At 41.2% G+C, this 26,879-nt stretch overlaps 2 protein-coding genes and 1 long non-coding RNA gene across 6 annotated transcripts in view; 1 reads left to right on the top strand and 2 right to left on the bottom strand.

Moving 5' to 3' along the window:
• Nucleotides 1–1,761, bottom strand: part of GAB2 (GRB2 associated binding protein 2) — a 184,131-nt gene extending 182,370 nt beyond the window's left edge. Inside the window, exon 1 of the mRNA XM_027578680.2 lies at nt 1,548–1,761. Coding sequence (XP_027434481.1) covers nt 1,548–1,622 — 75 coding nt within the window. The 5' untranslated portion in view covers nt 1,623–1,761. The remainder of the gene's footprint in view (nt 1–1,547) is intronic.
• Nucleotides 272–25,590, top strand: LOC113914010. 2 transcript variants are annotated; one of them, XR_003517343.1, is made up of 3 exons: nt 272–305; nt 4,585–4,672; nt 23,802–25,590. It is a non-coding gene; the product is annotated as an uncharacterized LOC113914010 (long non-coding RNA). The 2 variants fall into 2 exon arrangements; XR_003517344.1 differs by lacking the exon at nt 272–305 and adding an exon at nt 1,875–2,018.
• NARS2 (asparaginyl-tRNA synthetase 2, mitochondrial) overlaps nt 17,506–26,879 on the bottom strand; it is a 127,400-nt gene continuing 118,026 nt past the window's right edge. For 2 of the 3 annotated variants that reach the window (XM_027578683.1, XM_027578685.1), the window contains 3 exons: nt 23,815–23,912; nt 21,720–21,746; nt 17,506–18,179 (listed from right to left, as the gene is read on the bottom strand). In XM_027578683.1, coding sequence (XP_027434484.1) covers nt 18,035–18,179; nt 21,720–21,746; nt 23,815–23,912 — 270 coding nt within the window. In that variant the 3' untranslated portion in view covers nt 17,506–18,034. Of the gene's footprint in view, nt 18,180–18,597; nt 18,786–21,719; nt 21,747–23,814; nt 23,913–26,879 lie in introns of those variants that run through there. The other variant, XM_027578684.2, reaches the window with a different exon arrangement.

The raw sequence follows: 26,879 nt of genomic DNA, 5'->3' as shown, positions 1-26,879 counted from the left end.
ACCTGGACATCCCTGAAAAATGAGCTTTAGAACTGAGATGAACACTTCATTGCCTCATCCCTACTGTATTTTAAATCTATGTCCACTTTCAAAAGTCATTGTTAAATACTTAGTCTTCTCAGCAAGTGATTTAAATAAGAGCCTGCTTTCATCTACACACACACACACACACACACACACACACACACACACACACACTCGCACTCCCCAACAACACTTCCTTTGAAAAACAGAATGTCACTTCCTCAATCCAGAGGCCAGAAGTCCCTCAGTTCTGATCAGGGGAGCCAAGACAGGAAACTCTGGTAAGCTTCTGCCTCTCCCCCCATGGACAGCCACTGGTGCAGCTGACAGAGGGCAGGGTCTATTCAGAGCTCCCTTGATGCACTGCAGCTGGAAGGCAACAGCTCACTTTCATGCTGTGGGAATGATCCCAGAGAGTCCAGCACCAAGGGTCAGTGTAACAAGGGCATTTCATAGGCAAGTGAAGAGACCTTGACACCTTTTACCGACCTTCCATTTCCAAACGCCCGCAAAGAGCCCAGGGCTGATAGTAATTAGCACGATCTTGTACTTTGACCCCATCAGGCAAGGCACGGGGCGAAGCGGGGGGGGGGGGGGGGGGGGAGTGTTAGCCAGACCTCCTCACCAGTCAGCACCAGACTGTATACTACCTTCCCCTCGATGGTGACAGTTTCTCACCCAGAAGGGAGAGGCTGTCCCAGCAATTTCGGTAAACACCGTCAGTAAGCACCACCTGGCAACTGAGAACCTGGATTTCTCCCGACCCCAGGCACCTAGGACCGCACAAAACCTGGGCCAGATATACCAGACCAAACTGCAGTGTCACCATCGTGAGGTGGGGTGGGGGGATGTATGTGAGAGACATACAGAATAAAGGGAAAGAAGGGGGACAAACAAATGAGTCACTTAATACAAGAGCTGCACATGCCGCTGACGCTGCCCGTGATGCAGAGGCTGTGGACTGGAAGGAAGCAGGCGGTCACCCGGGAGGGGCGGGCAGAGAAAGGCAAGGGGGAAAGGGTGTGAGGCGCCTCGCCCTTTGTGGGGACCGGGCTGCGCCGCCCCGCAGACTGCGCCCCCCTTTCCCGCCCACTCCCCCAGCCCCGCAGGCTGAAGCCGCCCGGGGTTACTATGGTCCCCCAGCCCCGGGAATGAACTCTCTCGGTCTCCAAAAACAATCAATACAAACTTCAATACCGTATTTAGTTTACAGGGAGGCTGGCTGGGGAGGCGCCGCCACCGCGCCCGCCCAGCGGAGAGGGAGCCGCAGCCTCAACCTGCCTGCCTGCCCGCCCGCCCGCCCGCTCCGCCCCTCCGCGGCGCACCTGTGACAGGTGTGCAGGTGCCCCACACAGCCCCGAGCCGCGGGGCGCACCGGCCGCTCCTCGCCCCCCGGGACCCCAGGGCCCGCCCTCCCCTTCGGCGCCGCCCCTCCCGGAGCCCCCAGCCCCTGGGCAGGCCGCGGGGCGCCCCCCCCCTACCCGCGCCGTCCGCCGCCGCACCCGCTCGCCGCCCGCACTCACATAGCGCCTCAACTTCTTCTCGGGGGGCGATTTCCTTAGCCAGCCGGTGCAGACCACGTCGCCGCCGCCGCTCATGCTGCCGGCCGCCTGGAGCCCGCCGCGGGGTCGGACAGACAAGGGCGCGGGCGCTGGCCGCTGGGTCAGCGGGCCGGCGGTGCGCAGCTCGCGGGGGGAGGGGAGGGGCCCGGGCGGCCAGCGGCCGCGGGGCGACGACGAGGCGGCGCGGCGCGGGCCCGGCGGCTTCGCGCGCTCCCGCTCTCCCTGCGCGCGCCTGCGCCCGCGCGCACTCCCAGCCGGGCCGCGATGGGGGCGCCACAGCAGGAAAAAGGGCGGCGCGCGCTCGCCACGCCCACAGCCCGCCGCGCCCCCCGGCGGGCCGCCTTCAAAGACGCAAACCGCCTCGCTTCTGGGGACCCGGGAGGCCCGAGGTTTGCTCGGTGGCTGAAGCCTGCCGCCGGCCGCGCCCCCCAGGTCTTGCTCCCCTCCGCCCCAAGCCTCAACAGCAAGCAGGAGGCGGCCGCGCCCCTGGTGGGGGTGGGGTGAAGGGAAGGGGCTGCGCGCCCTCGATCGCGAATCGATTTTTCGCCGAGGGTCGTCAGGCAGGGACCCAAGGGCTGCTCGCGTTTCTTATCCATTCCGAGTTTCAGGTTTCAGTGGGTCAGGTTCTGGCAGAAATTAGTGATCCGCTTCCCAGCAAGAGTTTCATTAACTCTCGCACCCCCTTGGCGGGAGAAGCAAAGAGACTATTACGTGCTGGGCGCTTTTACATTCCTTGTTTACATGACTGTCTTCACAAATCTACAAATTGGGCGAGCTGTATTATTCCCATTTTGCAGATAGCCTAAAGTCCCAAAGCTTGTGCAATAGAGAGGCAAATTTCCAATGCTGGGGCTGGGGGTGGGGTGAGGGTGGTCTTGCTCATCTGCTATTTAAAGTGGGGTAATTGCTTTAGTGTCTACCGATCAACTTGGGGGCCTCTTACCAGCAAATAAAGTCCAGCTGGCTCCCGCATTGCCTCTGGGAAAAACAATTCAGGAGAAAGAAAATTCGTGTGATTTACAGAATCGAAAAGTGAGTCAATGTATTTCATAGTGAATTAGAGGGCAAGGTGGTGTAGAACAAGAAATTGGGGTCAAAATTCCCCAGAGTCCAAATCACTGACACACGTTATAAAACCTCTCTGGGGCTCATATGAAAATTGGAATCTAATGATACTTCTCTCACTGCCTTGTGGTGAGGTTTAACTGAAATAAAGTATGTAAGCACACACTTGATAACCTCAGTACTTCAGCGGGAGGATGGAGGGGGGAAAAAAACACCCACCTCTGGTCGGGGCTCTTTTCAACTCACAAAGTACCTTTAGGAGCAGCATTAAAAGGTAGGTCCTCCCTCAACTTCTCTGAGAAGTGGATAGTAATCCCTGTCATCATAGGGTGCTGTGCTGTGGGGCAGATGAGTGGGAGAAACAGCATCTCACACTTCCCATACAACTTAAGACCAAGGGTATTTTTGCTCATTTTCCTGTCTCTGTGCAGCAAAGCTAGTTGTTTCAAGCTGTTGGACATTGTTCTGGTTTTACAGATCTTGCCTGGGTTGGAGAAGGTTCACTCTCTTCAATCAGTTTGTAAATGCTAATCCTTTACTATATGCTTAGCTTTTCTAAGCATCCTGAGAGGTAGAGATCAGCTCCCCTGCACCCATCATTTCATTGGCTTTCTTCACTATCAGTGTGCTGCTGGATTGAATGTAAAGCCGGAACCATCAGGCTATGGCTGGGACCAGAGCTCCCTTAGCCTTCCAATTTAGAGATCTTTAAGCCACACTGAAGGCCACCACTAGAATTAGAGCCATTTTAACCTCTTGCTTTAAGTATCTTGAAACCCTGTGAGACAAATATCAAAATAGTCAAGTCTGCCAAATCAATCAGGAGGCAGTGACTCCCAACCAAAATAAAGCAATCTGACTTCATTCACATCTGAGTCATGGTGCCAAGTCTCAGTGATTGCAGTCTGCATGGTTTGTTTGCAGCTGAGGTGTATGATGCAAGTCAGGCATACATATGCCTTATCTTTCCCTAGAAGAGTAGTCTTCTAATACATACCCTTTGATAGTTGTATGGGCTGCATTCTGCCAGAAGCTCCTGAGGGTCTTATGCTGTTTTGCAAAAGACCCTCTGCTCCCCGTTATTTATAATTCCATGTGGAAATAAAAGAGTTTGATGTTCTGAGCCAATGACAGGAGGGGCCTCAAAAGACACCAGTTACAGAGTAACAGGTCTTCCCAGCAATCCAAAAGTGGTCCCTTCCCATGAAACTTCCCGGTAAGCTGACATGGGGTAAAGTGAAGAAGCAATTAACATCTCCTAAAAGTGAAAATCCTCCTTGAATTTCTTTTGGTGGGCAAAACCAAGTAGTAATGTGTATCTTTTGTAAAAGTGAAGGGGTGTAATGCAAACTTTTGGATAGTGGGGAAAACTTGTATCAGTTTCAGGAAGTCTTCTCTGAACACACCATTTCTTTCCCAAAAGTTAGAAGAAAGGTGCTCTTCTTGGTGCTTTCTGGCTTCCCACCCCACCTTTATCATTACTTAGCTGCCAGCACCCAGCTCAGGCTGCACACATAGGAGGCAGGACTGCTGCTGAGGTCCTTGGCTGCACCCTGTTGTGGCTCAGTCTGAGCCTGAGGGGTGTGCCAGTCCTGGGAACAGCCCTTGGACAGAACGTTCCTGTCTGGGCCTTTACTAAGTCCTCTCCACTCTCTGCCGTCTTTTTTTTTTTTAATGCCCTCTGGTTTTCGCTGGTGAGAAATGGAAAATGAATTAGGAGTGATTTATTTGCATGAAGATAGGCGCCATCTATTGGAACCAGTAGGGATCACAGCCCCCCACCCCCAGCCCCCAAACCTGTGAGGACATGCATCACTAGTCTATAATTTAGGCAATTTTGATTAAAGACCAGGGGTATTTCCTGGGGGGAATTAATTCCCGGCTGCAAAGAGCGCTTTGGGTCATTAATTCTATCTTCTCATTAAATCCTCAGGAAATGACCATCTTATGGCGAGAGCTCCTCTGGAGGAAGCATTGCAGAGATGAGAACCGCACACATGGGAAGAAAACACGGGCATAAGGTTTTGCTCTCCCTCCTCCTCCCCACCCCCAAAGCCTGGGTTCTAAAGGGTGCATTCTGGCTTTGAGTGTCGTCAGCAACAGCCTGCATCCGTGCCTGTCTGGGAGTTGAGGGTTTGTGGCCAGTGGCAGGTGCATAGCTGATGGAACGGTCCCAGGAATGGGTTGGAAGGAGAGTTGTCCTCAACTGCACACCAGGCTAGCGTGATTAATACCACCCACTCCAGGCTTGACGTCAGTGATTGGACCGGGGGTGGGGGATGGATGTTTGTGTCCTAGCCATGCTGCCTTTTCCCCCCTTCAATTTAGTTGACAGGTTAATTTCAGAGCTGAGTAGTGCTTGCCAAGGTCAGTGTGGCCAGCTGAGCCACCTCAGCTAGTGACTTTCAGGACACTGGACTCTCATGAATGTTGAGGTGTGTGCCTTTTTAACCCCGGGATGCTTTGAGCCCATTTGGTTCCATCAAATTACTGTGACCTACTCAAATCAATTTCTGGCATATGAAGGGGACTGAGATCTGAAAGAGGGCTTGGGGTGTGGCTGAAGACCTAATTGGGTTTCCTCCCTGTCTGCAGCTGCTAAAAAACTGAAGTTGTTTGACATTACACCCAGTGGAAGATATTTTGGAAATAAACTTTCTTATAGGGAAAAGTTTGAGCAAGTCCAATTTCCCAATTTCTCCTTTCTAAGAAACTAGAACCTGTGCTGCTTTGGGGCAGTTAGACTTCAGGGACATTTCTGCTGACACTGGTGAGGGTGGTACATCATCGAGTTCACAGATCATGCTGCACAGTTACCATATTCTCCCAAAGACAAAGACTTGTCAAGTGCCTGAGAAAGTGCCCTCGTACTCCGAACCATACTTTCCATGATGGCCCCTTACTTCCTTCAGAGAGAACTCCTACCTTGCATTAGATCTTGAACATATGTCAAGACCCCTCTCCTTAAAACTCACCAGCCCCACTCCTCAGCATGGTTGTTCATGTTTTTCTGAATTCACATTGCACCTGTATAGGTTATCACAGTGTACTGCAAATACTTGGGCAGGGTTGTGTCTTCCTTATTCTTATATCCCTGAAGCTTCCCTGCATGATATCAGGCACACAATCAATGCTCACGGAATGTTGTGAGAATAAAAACAAAAAACAAAAAACCCTTAAAGGATGGCACGTGGGAGCAGTGGACTCCTGGAGCATCCAGGAATTTCTGATCCATCCACACCAGAAAACAGTACCTGTGAAGATACTTATAAGCAGCTGGAGTGTTTAAATCCACAGGGACTGGCCTCGTGGGAAAGGCTGAGCGGGTGGAGGTAATTCTTTGCAGTTTCACTTTTAGGGGTGGTTGAAATCCTTGGGTAGTTTCTAAAACAATGGCTCCTTAGACCTTTTGACTTCTATCTCTTGACTCGAGAGAGGTTAACTGTTAACCCTTGGCTTCCAAACCCCAACACTGTTGTGCAGACTCCCCAGATACTCTCTTCTCTGGGACTAATAAGTAAATCATTTGTGGTTTATTTGATAGCTGGCCTCATTCTGACAGTCCTATAGGGGTGCTGTCACTTAGCCCCTTATACCCACATATGTGAGAAATCATGTTCCCTGAGTCAAAGTGGGTTTCTCCCAACAGGTGACCAAAAATACCATTTTCTTCTGCACTGAATGCATGCATAGTGGCTTTGCAGATTTGCTAGTTTCTGTTTTGTTGGGGATCCAAAGGCCACAGGAGACCATCTCATTTAAGTAATTCTACCAGAGTTACCCAAAATGGTTGTCTGACCCACACAGCCAGGGATGTGTTGATAAATGTTTAAAAACTGACCTTGATTTGTAGTATGTGGCAATTTTTGTGGTGCAAATATTATACCTCCTCACCTCCCTGACCAATTTTAAGCTATCAACTTTATGTGTATGAACAGAGTTAAGAGATGCTAAGTAATACATCATTATTTAGTACTTCCAACATATACACAAAAATGCCAAGAGCAAACAGTGAAATAATTAGTAACTGGTGAATTTTGATTATTTATTCCCTTTGTTTTTATTATAACATTTAATTGTAAGTTTATGTGAGTTAATTTTTTTATTAACCTATCATTCATTGGCCATAAGTCACCCTTTTTTTTTCATAAGTCACCCTTTTAAAGTGTGCAACTCAGTGGTTTTCAGTATACTCACTGAGTTGTGCCACCATCATTGCTGTCTGATTTCAGACCATTTTTATTACCCCAAAAAGAAACTCTATATCCATTAGCAGTGACTCCTCATTCCCCTAATCCCAAACCCCTGGCAGCCACTGATCTACTTTGTCTCTATGGATTTGCAATTCTGGACATTCCATGTAATTGGAATAATACAATACGTGGCCTCTTGTGTCTGACTTCTTTCACTTTCTATGTTTTCAAGGTTCCTCTGTGTTGTAGCATACATCAGTTCTTCCTTTTTTTGGCTGAATAATATCCCTTTGGAGATACCATATTTTATTCATTCTTCAGTTGATGAATATTTCAGTTGTTTCCAACTTTTTGGCTACTATGCATAATGTTGCTGTGAACATTCATACCTGTACGAGTTTTTGTGTGGATGAATGTTTTCACTACTCTTGAGTACATACCTAGGAGTCAAACTGCTAGATCATAAGGTGAGTCTGTGTTTAACTTTTTTTTTTTTTAAGTAATCTCTACACCCAATGTGGGGCTCAAACCCATGACCCTGAGATCAAGAGTCACATGTTCTACCACTTGAGCCAGCCAGGCGCCTGCGTTTAACTTTTTAAGGAACTGTTGAACTGTTTCCCACAGCGGGTTACACCATTTTACACTACCAGCAACGTATGAAAGTTTCAATCTGTCTCCATCTTCTCCGATACTTGTTACTTTCCATTTTAAATTATTTAATTTTAATAATGCTATTCTTTTTTTTTTAAACAATCAGCTTGCAAAATTTTTCACCACAATCTGTTCTCATGGGCTGGTATGAGCCAGTCTTAGCATACAACTGCATACAGCCTATCTCAGAAAGTCCCACCATCCTTCTTTGTAGTTGTTAAGTTCCACTTCTATTTTGCTGACAAGAGCATACTCAATAGATTTCTATTTCCTTCTTCTTCCATCCTTCCTATAGAAAACTGAAACCTTAGAAGGTCTCAGATTTTTTTCTATTTTGGAATCAAGAAGATTTTTGATTCTGGAGTATCACAAAGTTTTCAACTCCCACCAAGCAACTCTGGGAAGAACAGAGTGTTTCCCTCCTACATTTGTGTTGAGAAACAAAAATAAAAAACAAAATGTATCTTCCTGACACCAAGATATATCTTCTGGATGAGCTCTCAAGCAGTTGCTTCAACAGGGCAAACAGCTGTGGTCTGTTTCAACATAATTTGATGTAATCAGGGTTAATTTTGATGATGCAGTAACTCTGAAGACTGTTTTTTAACTGGATTACTGTTGGGTCAACAATCATGTGGTATTACACTTAGTGGCTGAAACAAAAGCCAGAATTAAAACAGCTTCCCCCCCAGCCCCTTCTAAATGACAGTCCCTAAATGGAATTAGGAGTTATGAGGCACATTTAACACAATTAACTAAAAAAGGAAAGTAGTTGCAGTCAAATTACATGCAAGCTTCTCCAAGGTCCAGAGTGTTGACTGAGGAAAGAGCTGGAAACTTTTTTGTTGCTGTTTTCTTTTCCTAGAGTGATTAGAAATATGTTGGCAGTAATCACTATAACTTAACATTTTTGTTACATTCTAGGAAAAAGCCCTAAGATTTTCTTCAGAAAAATTTTCCTGAACCAAATGACGATTTTAGCAGTCCACAGTTCCCTATTTTCCATGCATGTTTTCAAAGTGATGATTTTAAGTGAGGACTCAATTCAGGATGCGGAATGCCAGGGCTGAATGGATGTGGTACACAAAGCTCTACACACATTTGGAACTGTTTCTGAAGAGCAAAATCTTTTATCTTACTCTCATTGTTTACGGCCAGCCAGCAGCAGGGTCAGGGTCGCTCTAGGCACACACGTTTTATTTAGTGTCTTACAGTTTTCAGTTTTGGCTAGTCTGAAACACAGTGAAGGCTCATCATGACAAAAGCCATTCTTAACACAGTTCTGGAAAGAATCTTCAAAAATAGATGTCTTGCGAAGCTGCCAAGTGTATTCGTTCTTCAAAACCTCTCTAATCCAATTTTGTAGTTCAAAAAAGGTCTATTTGTCCAATCCTCTCTGTAAATAAGCCTCCATTCATTTGTTTTCTGTTTTTGTGACTTAGGGAATCAAGAAACTTGAAAAGCAAAGAAGTCACTTACCCTCTTATGGCATTTTATTTATCAGGAATTTCTCATCTACATAATTTCCTGATTAGCATATATTCTGGGATAATATGTGGGTATGACTAAAACGTAATGAGACTACAAACCAAAAAAAGTAATGACAGTTCTTTCCATAAGTCAGATAGTGTATTAATGTTTTCTTTTCAGTTGTAAAAGCAGATACCTATTTTAAATTTGCTTAAGCCCAAAGAGGGAATTTATTGGTAAGAAAATGAGGCATCTCCCATGGAACACAAGAAAAAGTTGAATAATCTAGCCTCAGGAAGGTTGGCAACTGAGGACTAAATATAGCAAAAACTGGGCTGCCAGTCGGTATATGTGTGTCTGTCTCTCTCACAGACCATATGGTTTTTCATCTTTGAGCATGTGCCTTTATTTCTTTCTGCAGACTGCCTTCTCTGTTTCTTGAGGCACATGGTTGCCCTACATCTCCTAAATTTACATATTCCTGGTTCAAGCAACCAGTCCAGACTCTCTGGTGTTCTTAACCCCATTTTTCTGAGAGAAAATGAGACTGGCCCATTTTGGGTCAGGTGTCCACCCCTCGTCCAATCAGCAAGGGAAGCTCCTGTCCCCAGTATGTCTGCTGGGCATCCACTGGCTAGGATGGGGTGGGGGGAATTCTCAGAGGAGGAATGGGTTTGATAACTAAGCCACCTCGAAAAGTATTTGAGAGGCAAGAAAACCAATCTTGTTTTGTTCAGGACGTGGCCAGTACCTATCATTTGAAACTTTGAAAACACTAGAAAGGCATATACTTTTATCCAAATACAAACTATATATCCGAATACATGTTACTTAGGAAAGGTCATTTATGTCCTTGTTAAATTCTCAAAAAAGATTTTCTTAGAACCTACTACAAGTTCATCATAGGAACACAGAGATGAGTAAGACCAGGGTCTTAGGAAGTTCAGGGTTTTTCTGGGGAGAGAAATAGGTAGGCAGATGTCTATAGCAGCGTGTGGGCAATGTTGTTATAATAGAGGTATGTTCAAAGGATGGTGGGAGCCAGAGGAATTATCAACCAGCTGTATGGGAACTGAAACTGTAAGATCTTAGGTTTTGCTTGTTTTGGGGTGCCCCACAGAGTGACACACAGAGTTAGCATTAATTAACATTTGCTGAACTAATGACGTAAGCTACTTCAATTTGGAGGCAAGAAGCCTGTCTAGATTTGGAGAGCAAGGCAGAGAACACTAACTGAAAATCTAAGCAACTCTAAGTTCATCTGGTACTTGCTTCTGAATTTCTTCCATCAATCAAATACATTCATTCATTCTTTACTGAGCACCTACTGTGTGCACGGCATATGGCTAGGTGCTGGTTATATAATGATGAACCGCAGAGCAATGTTCTTGAGAAGTCTATTAAGTTACCATGCCCTAGAAACTCAGCTTCAGTAACAGCTCCTAAGGACAAGTTACTAAGTGAACTCATAAATACTTGTGACTCCTGACTCTTTGTTCTATGTTCAGGCAGTGGCTCCAGACTTGGATTTTTATGCTGAAAGGGCTAGTTTAAAAATTTATGAAATATTTCAGACACAGAGGGAAAAGCCAGTTTGGGAATTACTTTTTAAGGAATATTTTCCTTTGGTCTGATGGACATATTTCCTCTTTTTTTTGGACACCTCAATGACACCTAATTCATTCAAGAGTTATTAAATCAGTACCCACTATGTGCCAGATACTCTCCAAGGCACTGCAGATAAAAAGATGGATGCAGTCTCCTCTGTGTTATGGAGCTTTTGTTCTGGCAGAGAAGACAAATGACAGTTTAAGATGGCAATATTTGTTTATAGTGCTGAAGGAGCATAATGAAAGGAGTGAGTCTGGAAGCCATTGTCCAACCAGTGGTATCTTGAAGTACAAGCAATATAAATATGTGAAAATGCAGAAATCCTAGCTGCATTTTAGAATGTCACCCCTCTTGAAATAAAGCCTCACAGACTCAGACAGTGTGATTAGAGTTGTAATATTTTGATTCTGGGTGACTAAGAGGTGACAGGTGTGTAGACTGAGAAAGCCACCCAAGCCTAATCACAGGCATGTGGAGACAAGTCGTGCTGCATCAGAATGCAGGGTATACTCTAACTCGATTGGCAAGACAGGAATCTGTTGAGGGCTGCTAACTCTCTGGAAGAAAGTTAATCAAGAGCTAAATGACAGTCAAGCACCAAAACACGAAAGTTTCCACATATGATAATTTTGTGCTTGTTGATCAATGAATAGACCACTTCTAAGTTTTTGAGAAACATTAACCATATACATAAGAGCCTTCCAGAACAACTTAGTAAAGCAGATATGTTTGTTTCAATAAAATTGACATACCTGGTTGGGGAATAAGTTGGAGAAATGAAGGGGAAAAATCTGGATGTTGATATATTACTGGGCACAGGAGGAATCAGAGTGGCAGAGAAACACAAGCATGGGAGAAAAAAAAAACACGGGTGAGGTAGTGGACAAGAAAAGGAGGAAGAGATCTAGGTCAAGAGGTGTGGTAGGCTTCATGTGACATGGGTTTGAGAGTAAGATCACTCTGTGGGCTGGCTTTCCCTCCTTGAAACAGAGGGAAAAAACCAGCTCAAAGGTGCAGGCAGAACAATCCAACATAGTATGTTCTTCAATGAGCAGATTTGTGTAATTATTATCTTTTACTGTAAAAATATTAAAACCTCACTGAAGCTTTCTCACAGAGTGGAATTAAACCACCTACATTAGGATCACTCAGGGTGACTGTTTCAGAAACGCCAACTGCAGGCTGTTCCATCTACTGAATCAGACTTTCTAGGGTAGGACCAATGTAATCTGAATTTTTTAATAAGCTCCCCAGGTGATTCTTATTCACAGTGCACAAAGACTGCACGCAAGGGAGTCCCTGAGGCAAGGAGCATGTCCTGTTTATCTCTGTCTTCGCAGAGTCTAGCACTGGACCTGGCACAGTGAGTCCTCAGGAAGTTTACTGAACTGAGTAACACCAATGAGGATTTGAAAGAAAAGGGTGCTCAGTTCTACGTTCCACTGCCCTGAAAAAGCTGATCTCACTTTTCCCCCAGATGCTTCTAGTCCACATACACAGATTTTACAGTATTGTAACTGCAAACAACAATTTAACATTTTAACACTTTTTCTCCTATAATTTTAATGGCTATAAAATATTTCATTCAACATGCAATAAACATCTTAGTTCATACAGATTTTGAGTTTTGAAAAGGTTTCCCTCAGGAGATCTTCTATTTGTGCAGTTTATAAAACCCTTTACACAGCCTTGTTTCTCATAATATTTTGTACGATAAGGACTACCCTCATTCTGCAGATGCCTATTCAAACCCATGAAATAAATTGCTCAAGGTCCCACAGCTCAAAAGTAGAACGTCAAGACTTAAGTCAGGGTCTTTTCCCTCTATGTCTAATACCCTTCCCAAGACACTGAACATCCACCACGTTTTCTGGCAGGAACCTGACCCAACAGTTTCCTGATGTGAAAACCTGTAGTGCAGAGTGTGGAAGATGGAAATTACACTTAAAGAGATCACTGTATCCTAACTGTACAGGAATGAGTTCCTGCCTTTCGGGGCACTGCAAAGAAAATGTGTATTGGTGGGAATCTTCAGTGAAAAAATGTATTGTTCTCCAACAACCAATGTGTATATGTCCCAAATCCATTTCTGCGATCCTCAAATGAAGGGGGCTGGTACTGCCCTGAACATTCTGAAACTGTAGTTAGGACTCCTCAGCAGTTATTACACCTCTCCAGGCTGTAAGACAGCCGGCAAGGAGGCACTGGAGACTTTGAAGCTCTTCTAATATCAAGACTCGTATCCTAGGATACTTGGGTAGTGGCTGAGTGGACAGTGGAGGGAAGCCTTTTTGCCAAGAGAAAGGCCCATCTTCAGGATCCACCGCCTGATGAATAACCCTAGTGGGGTGCAGCCCTTCAGAGAAGGGCAGACTGTCAATCTGAGCAGCTTCAGAGATTCTATCCTGGAGAAGAGAAGGCTGGGGAGAAGAAATGGTGTTGCTGTGTTTCTAACTTATTACACAGGTTTTGGTAATATCAGGTCAGAGTTCTCCAAGGATAGGAAAAGTTCTCTCTTAGGTGGAGAGCTCCTATTCACCTAAGGGATAGTGAGGGGGTGAACTACCAGGAGCTGGGAAAATACAAGAGAGGATAGTTTATACATCACAGACAGGGGAAGAAATAAGATCTCTAGGAGATTTTTCAGATCCAGGATCCTATGAAAACAGCAAAACGGTTATTGTTGAGCCAGTGTGCAGAGGTTGTAAGTCAGAGAGTCACGGCTGCAAATGGCCCAGGTTCTGCAAAACACACTTCTAGCTGTTTCTATGTGTATGTGTAGCATGAAAAACCTCTGCTGGATGGGCCTACCACATTTCTATTCTCAGAGCATCATCCTGATGATGCTTAATCAAAGGTTAATCACTTTGGGGGCGGATATTAATAATCCCCACCAAAGTTCTTTCATCTGTCTTTCTATGTATATTCTAGGATGATCCTAAGAGGAAGGTAAGGCAAATAGGAATATAAACTCATAAAAAAAATGAGGCACAGCAAGCCTAAGTACACTGCTGGGTCCAGGGCTCTATATTCCATTGTCAGTGTTTCTCTTTACTAGAATGCATTTAAACTCAATCGTCATTTCCCTGCACACTCTTAAGTCTCTTCTCCTTGTGCAAAACAAGGACATCAGAGGCCGAAGTGTGTGTTTTGCAACATGTCCACTAAACTCTGGGGCTGAAGATGCAAAACTCTTTGGTTACTACAAAGCTCTGGGTTTTCAGTTTCTCTGGAGGCTAAGAGTGGTGAACTTTATTTGCAGTCTTAATCTTCCTTGATATTAGGAATTCTAATACCAATCTTTGTAACAAAAAAAATGAATCTTTTATTAAATCAAATGAATTTGAAGCACAGTAGGCTACAAAAGAACAAGGTCTATAATACACTGTGAATACGTCAGACCATTTTGTAAACTGTAAAGCAACGCTCAAATGATAACAATTAGGAGCAGTAAAGAAGTAGCCTAAAGTTACTGAAGAGTCATGAGCTATGTTAATTCAATAGCTGTCTGAATGACAGTTTAGGAACCACCTAAACTCTTGACTTCTTTACAAAGTTCCCCTAGGAACTCCCACACGGTGTGCTAATAATGGCTGTAAATTCACTGGACTCCAAACCAAACTGCATAAGAGCTAACTGTAGGCTTAGCTGATCAGAAGGGCAACCCAGGGCTCCTAGTACTGGCAGAATGTCTAGGTTTCTAGAGGTGTGTTGACCATGATCTAATAAGATCTTATGCAAGTCCTAGTAATCATTTTGGTGTCGGGTGATTAAGGTTATTTTCTGTCCTTAATGCTTTTTCTTTTAATTTGGGCTATACACTGGGAAGAAACTACAATCAGATATTACTCCCACCTGTTTTCTTTTTATTATACATACTTTAGATTGCAGACTGAATACAAATATTGATCAGAAGCCAGAAAGCTCCACACATTTCTTATCAATGCAATCCAGGCCAATCTGTCTTTCAACTCTGCATTTTTATGTTCTTGCCTCACCACTTACTGAAATAAATATATGAATAAATAGCAATCCAATCCAAATAAGCATCTTTCATCTATAATTATCTGAAACAAGAGATTTAAAGAAGAGTAGAGTTAATCCATCTCACCAATTGCATCTTCAATGCCTGTTCAGTCATGCCTGAATGTCTAGATTCAATTTATAGAGAGTATGAATGTATAACATTGTAAAGGGGCGCTTCTGGCAGATCCTGTCTGAGAGGGACAAAAGGTCAAACAGTTCCTTTGCTGTTCTGTGACAGTTAGTCTCTGGGCTGGGTCAGAGGGTGGGAGAGTTATGTCTAGATCTGGAATGGATCACTCACACAATTAAGTTCTTGTCAGACCAAAAAAGAAAAAAAAAAAAAAGACAGTACAACTTCCCCAGGCAAGAGGACAGCCAGATGGAAAGTAACTATTTTTCTCCACCTACTTCAAAATTTGAAATGAGAATGGAAATTAATGATGGAAAAACCATTTCTAAGTTTCAAAATACACTCTTTCTTGGGTGGCTGGGGTTACTATTTTGAGGTGATGTTTGAAAATCTTGGGAAAACAGAAAATCAGATTTTTCCCTCATTGGAAACTGGTTACTCAAATAAAAATTAACACCCTCAAATCACCTTTTCTCTCACAAATGAAGTCCTATAAGAATATTATTATAGTGCAGGCAGTCCTCAACTATGAAATCTACACTTCTATTCATTATACACACAATTATAAGATGCTGCTTATCCGTAGAATTTGGATATTCATATACTAGCTGACAAATGGACATTTTAAAGTTTTCTTCCTGCTGTTGCTGCTGAGTTTTGGCATTTTCATCATCTTTGACACCAGTATTTGTTGTTGTTCAATTATTGGTAAAATAAAAGTATTGAGCCAAAGATGTAAATTTTTAGGCTTCTTATGAGTGGCAAGTGTTTGGCTTCAACTAGATACTCGTTGTGTGGTCAAATGTAGAGGAAAAGAATGAATAAGTATGAAAGTTGAGAAATACACTGCTGAAGACTATCAGAAAGACAGGGAACAAGGTTTATTTGAGAAGGACCTTCTCCCACCCCACATACACACACAAGGAACACACTTAAGTCTACTGTAAGACTTTCAGTGATTTGATTTCCCGGTACATTTTCAGAGACCTAATGTGTACTAAAACAAAATGTAAAGGTTAGACTCTAAATCAATTATTTTTAGTGATTATCTCCAGCACAGATTCCTGAAAGATCAAGAGACAGAAGAAGAAGCCTTAGAGTTGATGCACTTGGGAAGGACAGTTCTGCGGGTGATGTAATTGGAGGGCACAAAGATGATCTTGCTTGATTAGAGCTCCACAGCTACATCAATGGTGGCATGGGATGGGAACCTGGAGTTTTCCTGATTCACTATTTTTTACACCACTGTTATTTAGGAGGCCCCACCATCACGTTGACATTAGAATTCTATCTGGTTCCTCAAGAATTGCTGGAGACATGATTCCTGATAGCCTTGGAAAATATTAGTGCCTCCGGGTTGGGGGCCTCTGTTTGTGATTCTCACTCCACAAAATTAATACAGTATTAAGACCTGAATGTCCAATCAGTACTGATGCTGAGAATGTTTCAGAACGGTTTCTGCATTTACCCCCAGGTCTAAGGTTAAAGATCACCATTTCAGAGATGCCTTCTCTAGCAAGCTCATCTATGCTTGCCCTGCTCTTTATAAAATTTTATAGTTTATGTCATATTTTGAAATAGTACGTTTGTTTGCTTACTGATTGTGTATCTTCTCTAACAGACTATAAATTCCATGAAGGCAGGGGTCATTTCTGTTTCGTTCACTATCATTTATTTAGCACCTAGCACAGTTCTTGGCATGTAGAATAAGCTCAAATAATATTTGTTGAACAAACAAATGAATTTCTCTCTCTAACCCATGATTGAGGCAAGCTTTATGAAAGCCCTAATTACCTCTTTTGTCCTGTCCTAAACTTGGTATCGAAGCCCAGGAAATTAAAGTTCTAGGGAGGTAGATTTTAGCTCAGCAAATGCTACCAATTAGGGAGATGCAGAAATGGAATGAGCTATTTGGTGGGATACCGAGCACTTTGCCAAGAAGAGGCTGCCCAGGTGTGTAGGATCTCTCTGTATCGGGCAGAAGTTTGGTCATGAGAACATCTCAGTGACTTCTGTGATCTCCAGCTCTAAGGTTCTGCAGTTATTTTCAGTTGTCTGCTTTGAGTTAGGATGAAATAAAGTGCACATACACACTCATTAGGAAATAAACTAAGATAAATTATCTAATGAGACACAGAAAATTGATTATTCAGGCACACATGCCGTTTACCCTTATTTGATACATACAAACTCTACTGAGTATACAACTTTGCTGTAAGTCATAGATATATAACTTAATGAAGACTAAAAGAGTTAAAAACAATTTGTGTAGCATTTCACAGTTTTAAACACATACACACAACACTTTCATGTAACTGCTGTATCAACTCTGAGGAAAATGACGTATGAACTCATACAGAGTTAAGTGGCTTGTCCAAAATCATAGGCATAAAGTGCTACAATTGTCAGGTCTCAAACTCCCAAAGGAGCAATTTTCTCAAAAACTCTAACAGATGATGTTACTTTTTGAGTCCAGAATTACCCATCCTTTAAGTTTAGCTATATTGGCACCCTCATCTTGCATTGAAAATATTTTTCTTCCAAATTTTACTGGGAAAAGGCCAAGTGGAATTTAAAAATGTATTTTTCTTTCATAGGTATCAAAAATCTACTATTTTATTGATTATTAGAGAAGTTATAAACAGCTACTATAAACAAATTATAAGTCATTAGTTTAGATAATTAATACATCTTATTCGCTTTTATAATTAAAGATCAACAGTTATTAAATGTCACTTTTTTCACTCAGTCTGATGAAGAAAGATTTCAATTCAGAATAGTAACTTTATTAACTCAATTAGGACCCTGAAAGGAATATTTTCTTCTGTGATGTCTACTAAAGTGATGAAAATAAGATAGGCATTTACATAGGTTAAATGGCATGTGAAAAAAGACCCAACATTTTCTTTTTAGCTACTAGTGGTTTTCAAAGGCCACACAGGACAGTGATCTAATGATTAAAGACAAATGAAAATACACTCTCTCATCCTGTCTTGAGAGTTTGAAAGGACTCTGAGACCACAGTTCAGTCTTTTCATTTCTTCTTAATTGACATAACAGATTTGAGATTCTACCTGCCACAAGTACCTCTTTTTGAGGGAGTTCATCTTTCCATGAAATGCTGTCAACTTTCTAAGAAAATTATGATCACTTCTATTTTTCATATGCTCTACCTTATGGCATGACAATCACATACCGAAAACTTCTCCATTTCTAAAATTCAAACATGCATTCTCCTGTATGCATATTCATGTGCAGTACCTCTGGCATGGGGTGATTTTCCTTAACCAGGCTTCCGGCTATAATATACATGAATGAGTAAATCTTGGAAAAGGGATAACATCTTTGATGTTGTCAATTCCCAAGATGCACTGCAGATAGCGTTCAAATCCCATCCCAAAACCTCCATGGGGAACAGATCCAAATCGACGGAGGTCCAGATACCTGATTTTGAAAAACAGAGAATCATCACCTATAGATGCTGTATTGGATCAGATGTCATGATAGAATTTTGTTTCAAAAGTATTTTGCAATCATCTGTTATCATCCACATCATTTTGATAAGCAAATCTTTTCCCTCCAAGGACAGGTGAAGGACACAGAGAAGTTAAAATGATCTGTCCAAGGTTACTCAGACAAACAGCAGCAAGTCCTGTCATGCATTCATGGGCTTTGGTCACTTGATCCTTTTTAAGTTATATATGTACTTATATTCAGAAAACTTGCCTCATGAGGCTACAGAAAAAGTTCTAATAACTTTACTATTTTTCTTGAAAATATATTTGTTTTCTATTTCTCAGTATGTTAATACTTTTTTTTCTTACTAAAATCATACTGTTCAATACACAGAAGAGGGTGAAGAGTTTTGCTTGATATATCATAAAAAGATACCCCTACTAGAATAGACTGTAAGCTCTATCAAGGGCAGGAACTGTGTCCAGTGTCTGTTCTGGAGTAGATGCTTCATCACTCTATGAAGATTTGTTGTTTGAAGGCACAAAAATAGACTCTTGAAATCTAGAGTGAAATTTCCAGTTCTGGGCTTCAAACCTAGTAGAATAAGTCCAGAGTCATTTTTCTGAAAGGCTAGCTAGCCTCTGAAGCTTATCTATACTCATTCTATTTCCACTTAAGATTACATGGCTAGAAAATGGTGCAGCCATGATTCAAACTCAGATTCCAACACACCAGCCTGAGATAAATTTATTTTACAAAAGGAAGAGAAGAAAGAAGACTTTGTGAGTATTTTTATTATGTCACTTGGTGGGGAAATTCTTTAGTTATACAATATTGATTAAATCAAGTTTAGAGCTTCTTGAATGATCTGTAAAATCAGTTCTAGAATAAAACTTAAGCGCTATAGCTGGTAGTCATATGGCTCTTCAAGAATAAAGACTATCATGGGTTGCCTGGGTGGATAAGGCAGTTAAACATCTGACTTTGGCTTGGGTCCTGATCCCGGGGTCCTAGGATCAAGCCCCTCGACAAGCCCCATGTCAGGCTCCCTGTGAAGCCTGCTTCTCCCTCTCCCTCTGCCCCACATTCCCTGCTCATGCTCTCTCTCTCTCAAATAAATAAAATCTTAAAAAAAAAAAAAAAGACTATCACCTATTTCCCCACTATTAATAATAATGACCACATGTATTGGTATTTTAGGCAGTTAAGATTGAATGCTTATCTTTCTAAAATAAAAGATGAATTGCAACAAGGCGAATTACAATCAAGTAAGGGATCAATAAACAGGAGTATCTAGTATAAAACTTCCGATTACTAAGAACTATCAAGAATAATGGAAGAAGGGGTGCCTGGGTGGCTCAGTCGGTTAAGCGTCTGCCTTCGGCTCAGGTCATGATCTTGGGGAGCTGGGATCGAGCCCTGCATCGGGGTCTCTGCTCGGCAGGGAACCTGCTTCTCCCTCTGCCTGCCACTCCCTCTGACTGTGCTTGTTCTCTCTCTCTCCCTGACAAATAAATAAAACCTTAAAAAAAAAAATAATGGAAGAAGCACAGTCTTAAGTAAATAAAATGTTTTGTAGCTCAATTAACTTTAAGTTCATAAGGCACGGGGGCAAGATATACTTTCATTTACTGAGAAAATGAGATGAAAGGCCTATCAAACCACCTGCCACAAATACTTGCAGGATCTGGGCTGGCTGCTAGAAGTCCAGCAATAGCTTCAGCTGTCTCTGAATTTCTCAGACATCGATGTCAAAACACTGGCATAAATGTCTGGAAACTGAATTCAGCAGATGGATTAAGTCTATAGCATTTTTCTTGCCCTTGCTTCAATATATAGAAAAATACACTTCTAAAAAACGAGTTTTTGAACAAATACGTATTTGTTGGATTTTTTTTTTTTTTGGATTGTTGTTAAATTGATTCTAGGGTAGCCAGATTATAGAAGAGATGGTACAAAATTTGTGGAACTAGTTATATATGTTATTTGCATATGGCATATAGAAATAGGAAGTGAGTAAATTCTTAGACACCTGGGGTGGCTACTCACAGTGTAGTGAACACTAGCATAGATCGCAGACTTGAAGACTTCTAAAAATCCCTTCTACCTTTTAAATACTATGATTATCAGATAAAAGGAAACAGATTCAAGTAACAGACAGTTACATGTAGAGATCCTAAGAGTTTGAAAACTTTAGTTGGGACAAGAATAGTATTGAAATGATTAATAAAGACCAAAAAGGCCTCAATGTATCTAACCAACAATCAGAATTTGTGATTTAGCTAGTTTTTACACACTATGAAAATTATCTTGTAGATAGACAAAAGCAGGCAAAATGCATAAGCTTGCTTGGTTAGGCTCATCTACCTAATAACAAGACTGAGAACGAAGGAAGGAAAAGGAAAGGAAACTAGCTTTTACTGAGGTTCTATTCTAGGTAGATACTTAACATATATTGTTTCATTTCATCCTCACAATAGTCTTGTTCAGTAGATATTACCATTCCATTTTATAGCCAAGAAAACCAAGACTCAGAGACTAAGTATGCCTAAGGTTACTACTGGTAAATAATAAGGCATTCAAGGGTCCTGACCTGAACATAATTTTAAGCTTTTGGTATTTCTATAACCTAGCTCTTCCATTACCAAAAGTCAGGTGTGTAATTTGATTCTTCCTTCTCCTGAGGACAGCAAAGCAATTAATAATATTAATAATTACTATGGAGGAATGCTACTATAAAAATATAAGTACATAATTTGTATACATTGAAAAATACTCAAAGAAGAAAGGGTCTGCAGAAAGAAAACCAGAACAACTCTGGAGACATAAATGTATGAATGCATACAAGTGATCTTCCCTACGCAGTTTAGATTTCTACAGACTTTAGGGAGCACTTCTCTCAAACCCTAATTCCACACATAGAGAAACTGAAGCATAATGGTTACGAACAAAGCCCCAGCTCTATGCTTCTAACTGTGTGCTCTTGGTTAAGCTAGTTAACATCTCTTGGTCTTAGGTCTGGAGGGGTAATAAAAAGGAGATAAAAATAGTACCTAACTCACAGGGTGTTATAATAATTACATAAGAAAATATACATTAAGGGGCACCTGAGTGATTCAGTTGGTTGAGTGTCCGGCTCTTGATTTGGCTTAGGTCATGATCTCAGGATCCTGGGATTGAGCCCCACATTGGGCTCCATGCTCAGTGGGGAGTCTGCTTGGTATTCTCTCTCTCTCTCCCTCTGCCCCTCCCCTGGCTTGCATTCTCTCCCTCTCAAATAAATAAATAAATCTTAAAAAAAATACATTAAAATGTTAACATAGTTATCCGGCACACAATAAGTAATAAATAAATGGCAGCCAATATTATTACTATTTCCCAGCACTTGAAGGGAATAAGTAATCTTCTGAGAACCTACCTATTCACTGTTCTTAATACTCTTCCATAGTGCCTAGGGAATACATGTAAAACCTACATAACAATCAGACCAACAGCTAGAATAAGAATGATCAAGGACCACATTCTTACCATTGGTAGGCTTCTGTTAGTCCTGATCTGTAAGAGGAAAATAACAAAATTCTTTCAGAGAATGGCCATAAGATAATGATACTAACCACCAAACATTTACTCCGGGTTGTGTGCAAGGGGCTCTTAATAAAGAAGTACACACAAAAACCTATGCTCTCAAAGAACATGCAATACAGTTGAGAAGCTGACTCTTTAATATGGTAAGAAAGGTAAGTTAACCAATAGTCCTAGGTATTATCAAGTAAGTGGTATAGATGACAAATGCTATAGAAAGAAAGTATAGTCCAGCGCCCAAAAGAAGGGGTTCATTTCAGATGAGCTTATTTCCTATGACATAAGAAAAGCACTATTACTTAAGGTTGCTAGGAGGCACACACAAGGGAGATAAAGACACACATTTCATTCTATAACATTAAAATAATATAGATTCTGCCCTCAGAATATGGTTGCAAATTGTTTTTTTTTGCCAATGTGAAAAATGTTAATAAAATTTTAAGCTCTTAGTACTCATTAAAATTAATTTCATCTCTTCAGTGCCTGGCTGGCTCAGTTGGTGGAGCGTGCAACTCTTGATCTCGGGGTTGTAAGTTTCAGCCCCACGTTAGGTGTACAGATTACTTAAAAATAAAATCTTAAAAGAAATTAATTTCAGCCCTTTAAAAAAGTGTTTGGGATCAGTGCATCTGAAATGATAAGGACTATGAAAAAAATCAGATATACAGAAAACATAAGCAGAGGTCACAGATAGATTCCTGAGACATATAACCATTTCATTAGGAAAGATAAATTTGGATATTATCAGATATTAGGTAAACATGTAATGTTATGAGGAAAGGTTTCCTGAAGTAAGGAAGCAAGCAAAGAAAACAGACCAATTAATCTTTCAACAGATGAGGCTTCTTGCCATGTGTGATTTTTATTGTGCTTTAAAAAAACCCAGAGAATCTTCAAATTCTTTCCATCTAAGGAGTTTGACCTTTACTTCAATTCCATGATTTTCCCAGGACTTTCTAACATTATAGCAATAGTAAGGAGTTAGTAGTCTAATAAAAAAGAGGCCTCTCAGAACATATTTATTTCCTTTCTTCTGGACCCTAACCAAATAGAGCAGTTCAAATGATTGGGATTACAAAACCACGTTACCCAACAAATTTATAGGTTGGGATCTTGGAAAAGGATCAACTTTTTAAGCAATTCTCCATTAGGAAAAGAAGGCCTTATAAATGGCTAATTTAACAGGATATTTTCAAACTATTATGGCTTTTCCAGGTTACTATGAAACCCAGTATTATCTGGAGAGTAGGAGAGCGGGACTAAGCCTTCAACATGGGAAAAACCTTTTTTTTTTTTTTTTAAGTCTGGCACAGCAAAAGTAGAAACCATGGAAAACAGAGGTTTATAACCTTGGTTAGTTTAGGAAGTCATTGTGGTTTGTTGGCAGACCACGCATACATAGGAGTGGTAGTTCAATTAGAAACATGATTCCCCACTTCTCATCTCCAAAACATTTTCTGTGTGTTTATGGATTCATTTCCTAGGTCTCAAACAGCAAGTTAAAATGAATTATTCAAATAGCTTAATCAAGACCCTTACATAGCACAAAACCTGAGGAAAGGAAAACTATTCTAAACTTTAGTTTAGTGGATATTTTTAGTATCTTTCTTTCTTCATCTTTATCCTTTCCCTGGTTCAGAGTCTGTTTTTTCTTTATGTCCTTATAGGAGTCTTTGTTTATGTCCCTAATCATAATTTAGAGTAAATAAAAAAGAACACAGAGAAGAGAGAAAATGAAGGACAAGCTTTAAGGTTGTTTTCTGTCATTAACTCTTTAAAAAAGCAATTTTCATAGGAAGAGATACATACCAAATAGTGGGTACATATCACTGCAGCCTTATTTCACATAACACTTCCAATCTTTAAGAAAGGGAAGCTCAGAAAGGTCACATAACAACTTGCTCAAGGCCACAGAGAATCTGAGATCCAGGTCAGTCAGGCGCTGAGGCCCATCTGCTCTTCTCTGTTAATTTGCCAAGACTGCCTTCGAGCACCTCATCCCCAATTTCTGAATTTTGTTTCTTTTAGGTCTGATCAATACCTGGCCAGTCGCGGCTCCAAGAAATGGTACCGTTCCTCTCTGAGGCTTCCTCCAAAGAGCTCTCCAACTCCAGGAACCAGAAGATCAACAGCAGCAACCTAAAAAGGAAAAAAGTTGTAAACAATTTCACATTTTCAGGGGATTCCAACAATTGCCAGCTTCTCAAGCAGGTGGAACTTTAAACATTTTGACAAGTGGCTGTTAAACTGCTTAGCAGAATCTTATTTATGTTATCTGTTTATGCTGCCTGTTTCAAAATCAAATTTTTAATATCTTTAGAATACATGATACACAAATTGCAGATGGACAGTTTCCTCTCCTCTCTTATACCACGTATGTAGTGTACTTAATAGAAATGTGTTTTCTTCACAAATGTGGTATGTTAATAGTAAAAAATGGGGCAAGTGTTAAAAATTATGAGATATTAAAAGTCATCCATCACCATGCAGTAGCAATTGAATTTTGGCATATTTTCTTTCTGGTTTTTCTCTTCCACATTTAAGGAGTATAATAGATCAAATTACACATAAACATTTACCATTCTAATGTTTTACTTAATATTATAATTTTTTTTCCTATGTCAGTTGAAATACTGTGCACACAGTGTTTTTTTTTTTTAAAGTAGTCTCTCCACCCAACATGGGACTTGAACTCACAACCCTGAGATCAAGAGTCAACACTCCACTGACTGAGCTAGCCAGGTGCCCCCATACTTAATGGTTTAATAGCCGCACAGTTTATTGTTTAGAAGCAGACATTTTTATCTGTTTTTCTTTTGTTGAACATTTTGGTGTATGTCTTTTGTTTCTCTTAAATAATTTGGCAATGAAGATTTTTCTTTATAGTATTTTGGTAGGACATGGAAAATATGTCCTGATTACTGGGGCAACTGGGTGGCTCAGTCAGCTGAGTGTCCGACTCTCAATCTCCGCTCATGTCTTGATCTCAGGATCGTGGGTTCAAGCCTCACATGTGGGCTCCACGTTGGGCATGGAACCTATCTTAAAAAATAATGAAAATGTTCTGATTATGAATCAAAGAAGTAAAAACTGAAACAATGAGATAGTATATTGGGCTATCAAAATGTGAAGGTAAGAAAACAACATAAACAACGTGGATTAGAAGACACATGAGCCAGTACTCTCCCACGTCTGATAGAACCTTTCTGGTCAGCATCTTGGGAAAAGATCATCAAAACCCTTAAAAATGCCATATGCTTTGACCCAGCAATGGCAGTTCTAGGAACTAGTCCTAACTAATCTGAGATGAAAACAAAAACACGCACAGGGTGTTTATTGCAGCATTACTAACAAAAATTCAAGTACATGTCAATAGGAGCCGACTGTTAGGTACATCTTAGACATGGATAAAACAAAGACTGGCATCTACATGATGAGATGTTAATTATGCTGTCACTGTGATTTCTTCTGTTCTCTGCTATTTTCTTATTCTGTACAATGAAGACGTGTTATACTTTTGTAATAAGAAAGCAACAAAAAACTTTTAATGGTGGAAAATGGTAGCTTGATATTTTCATTTGTATTCCAATTACTAGTAATATTTAATTTTGAGAATGTTCGCTAACTGTATTCTTCTGTGACTTGGTGATTCTTTTTTGTGGGGCATGTAGTAAGCATTATTAAAGAGACACAAAACTGGGGTGCCTGGGTGGCTCAGTCGGTTGAGCGTCTGACTTGGTTCCACCAGGTCATGATCTTGGGGTCATGAGATAAAGCCCCATCGGGCTCTGCGCTCAGGGCACAGAGTCTGCTTGGGATTCTTTCCTCCCTCCCTGCCCCCCACTTCCCCCCGCTTGCGCTCTTTCTCTCTTGTTTCTCTCAAATAAATACAAGCTTTAAAAAAAATTTAAAAAGGCACAAAAGTAAGAAAGATATAATGCAACAAATGAAAAATTAGTAATTCATAAAACACATTTTAATCTTCAACTTAAAAAAAAATTTTTTTTAAGTAAGCTCTACATCCAACCTGGGGCTTGAACTCATGACCCCAAGATCAAGAGTTGCACATTCTGGGGTGCCTGGGTAGTGCAGCTGGTTAAGCAACCGACTCCGGATTTTGGCTCAGGTCATGATCTCATGGGTTGTGAGATCAAGCCCCGCCTCCAGCTCTGCAATGGGTGGAAGCCTGCTTGAGATTCTCTCCTTCTGCCCCTCCCCTCAATCGTGGGCATGCCTGAGTAGGTGCATGCTCTCTCTCTCTCAAATAAATAAATAAATCTTAAAAAACAAAAAGAAAAACCAATTGCATATTCTACTGACTGAGCCAGGCAGGTGCCCCTCACATTTTAATCCTTAAAAGTCACATTATATTATAAACTCTTTTCTTAAACTCTGCCTCACTTTACTATTAAGCCATGATCTGTTTTGATTTCAGAACTTTTGACTGAGATACCTTTTATAAGTAATTGAGAATAAAGAATGTAATAATACACAAATGTTCCCCAAATACTGTATGCCTGATCTTCATTATTATCATTAAAAGAGAGAACATCAGGTATGATTTGGAGTGAATGAGAGTGAGAAAACAGAAATTTACTAATGGCTTCTACTTTTATTAAATTTCCTACCACTTAATCAGCTGGTGAGAAGTAAACATACAGATTTTGTCAGACTGCCACTGCTCGTTGACAACATCTTAGTAATTATTCTGTGAACTTGGGGGAACTACAACAACCAAGCAGGTAATTCAGAATGTGGTTTTGATGACTCAGATGTGAGGACAGGTAATGAAACACACAACTTTGAAAAGGTGTACAAGACAGCCTTGAGAGGAAATTCTCACAGGCCATACAATTAATAGAGTTGGACTCCAACCAGGACCCTGCTCCTATTCTCAGAGAAAGGAGAAGTTTCAAGGGAGTTTTTATGGCCACTGAAGGACTGGCATCTTTATTTCTTAGTATCTTGCTTTTAGACATGGCTAACATATACTAGAAGTTGAGAGAGACCTGATCGAAAATTTGTTCTGAACCTTAATCCAGAGTTTTAAATTTAGAATTACAGGCAATCAGGATTAGAAAAGAACAGACACCAAGTAGCTCTCTG

The sequence above is a fragment of the Zalophus californianus genome, chromosome 11 (genome assembly GCF_009762305.2).
Source record: "Zalophus californianus isolate mZalCal1 chromosome 11, mZalCal1.pri.v2, whole genome shotgun sequence".
Taxonomy (NCBI): domain Eukaryota; kingdom Metazoa; phylum Chordata; class Mammalia; order Carnivora; family Otariidae; genus Zalophus; species Zalophus californianus.
This window is presented reverse-complemented; position numbering and strand designations above follow the sequence as displayed.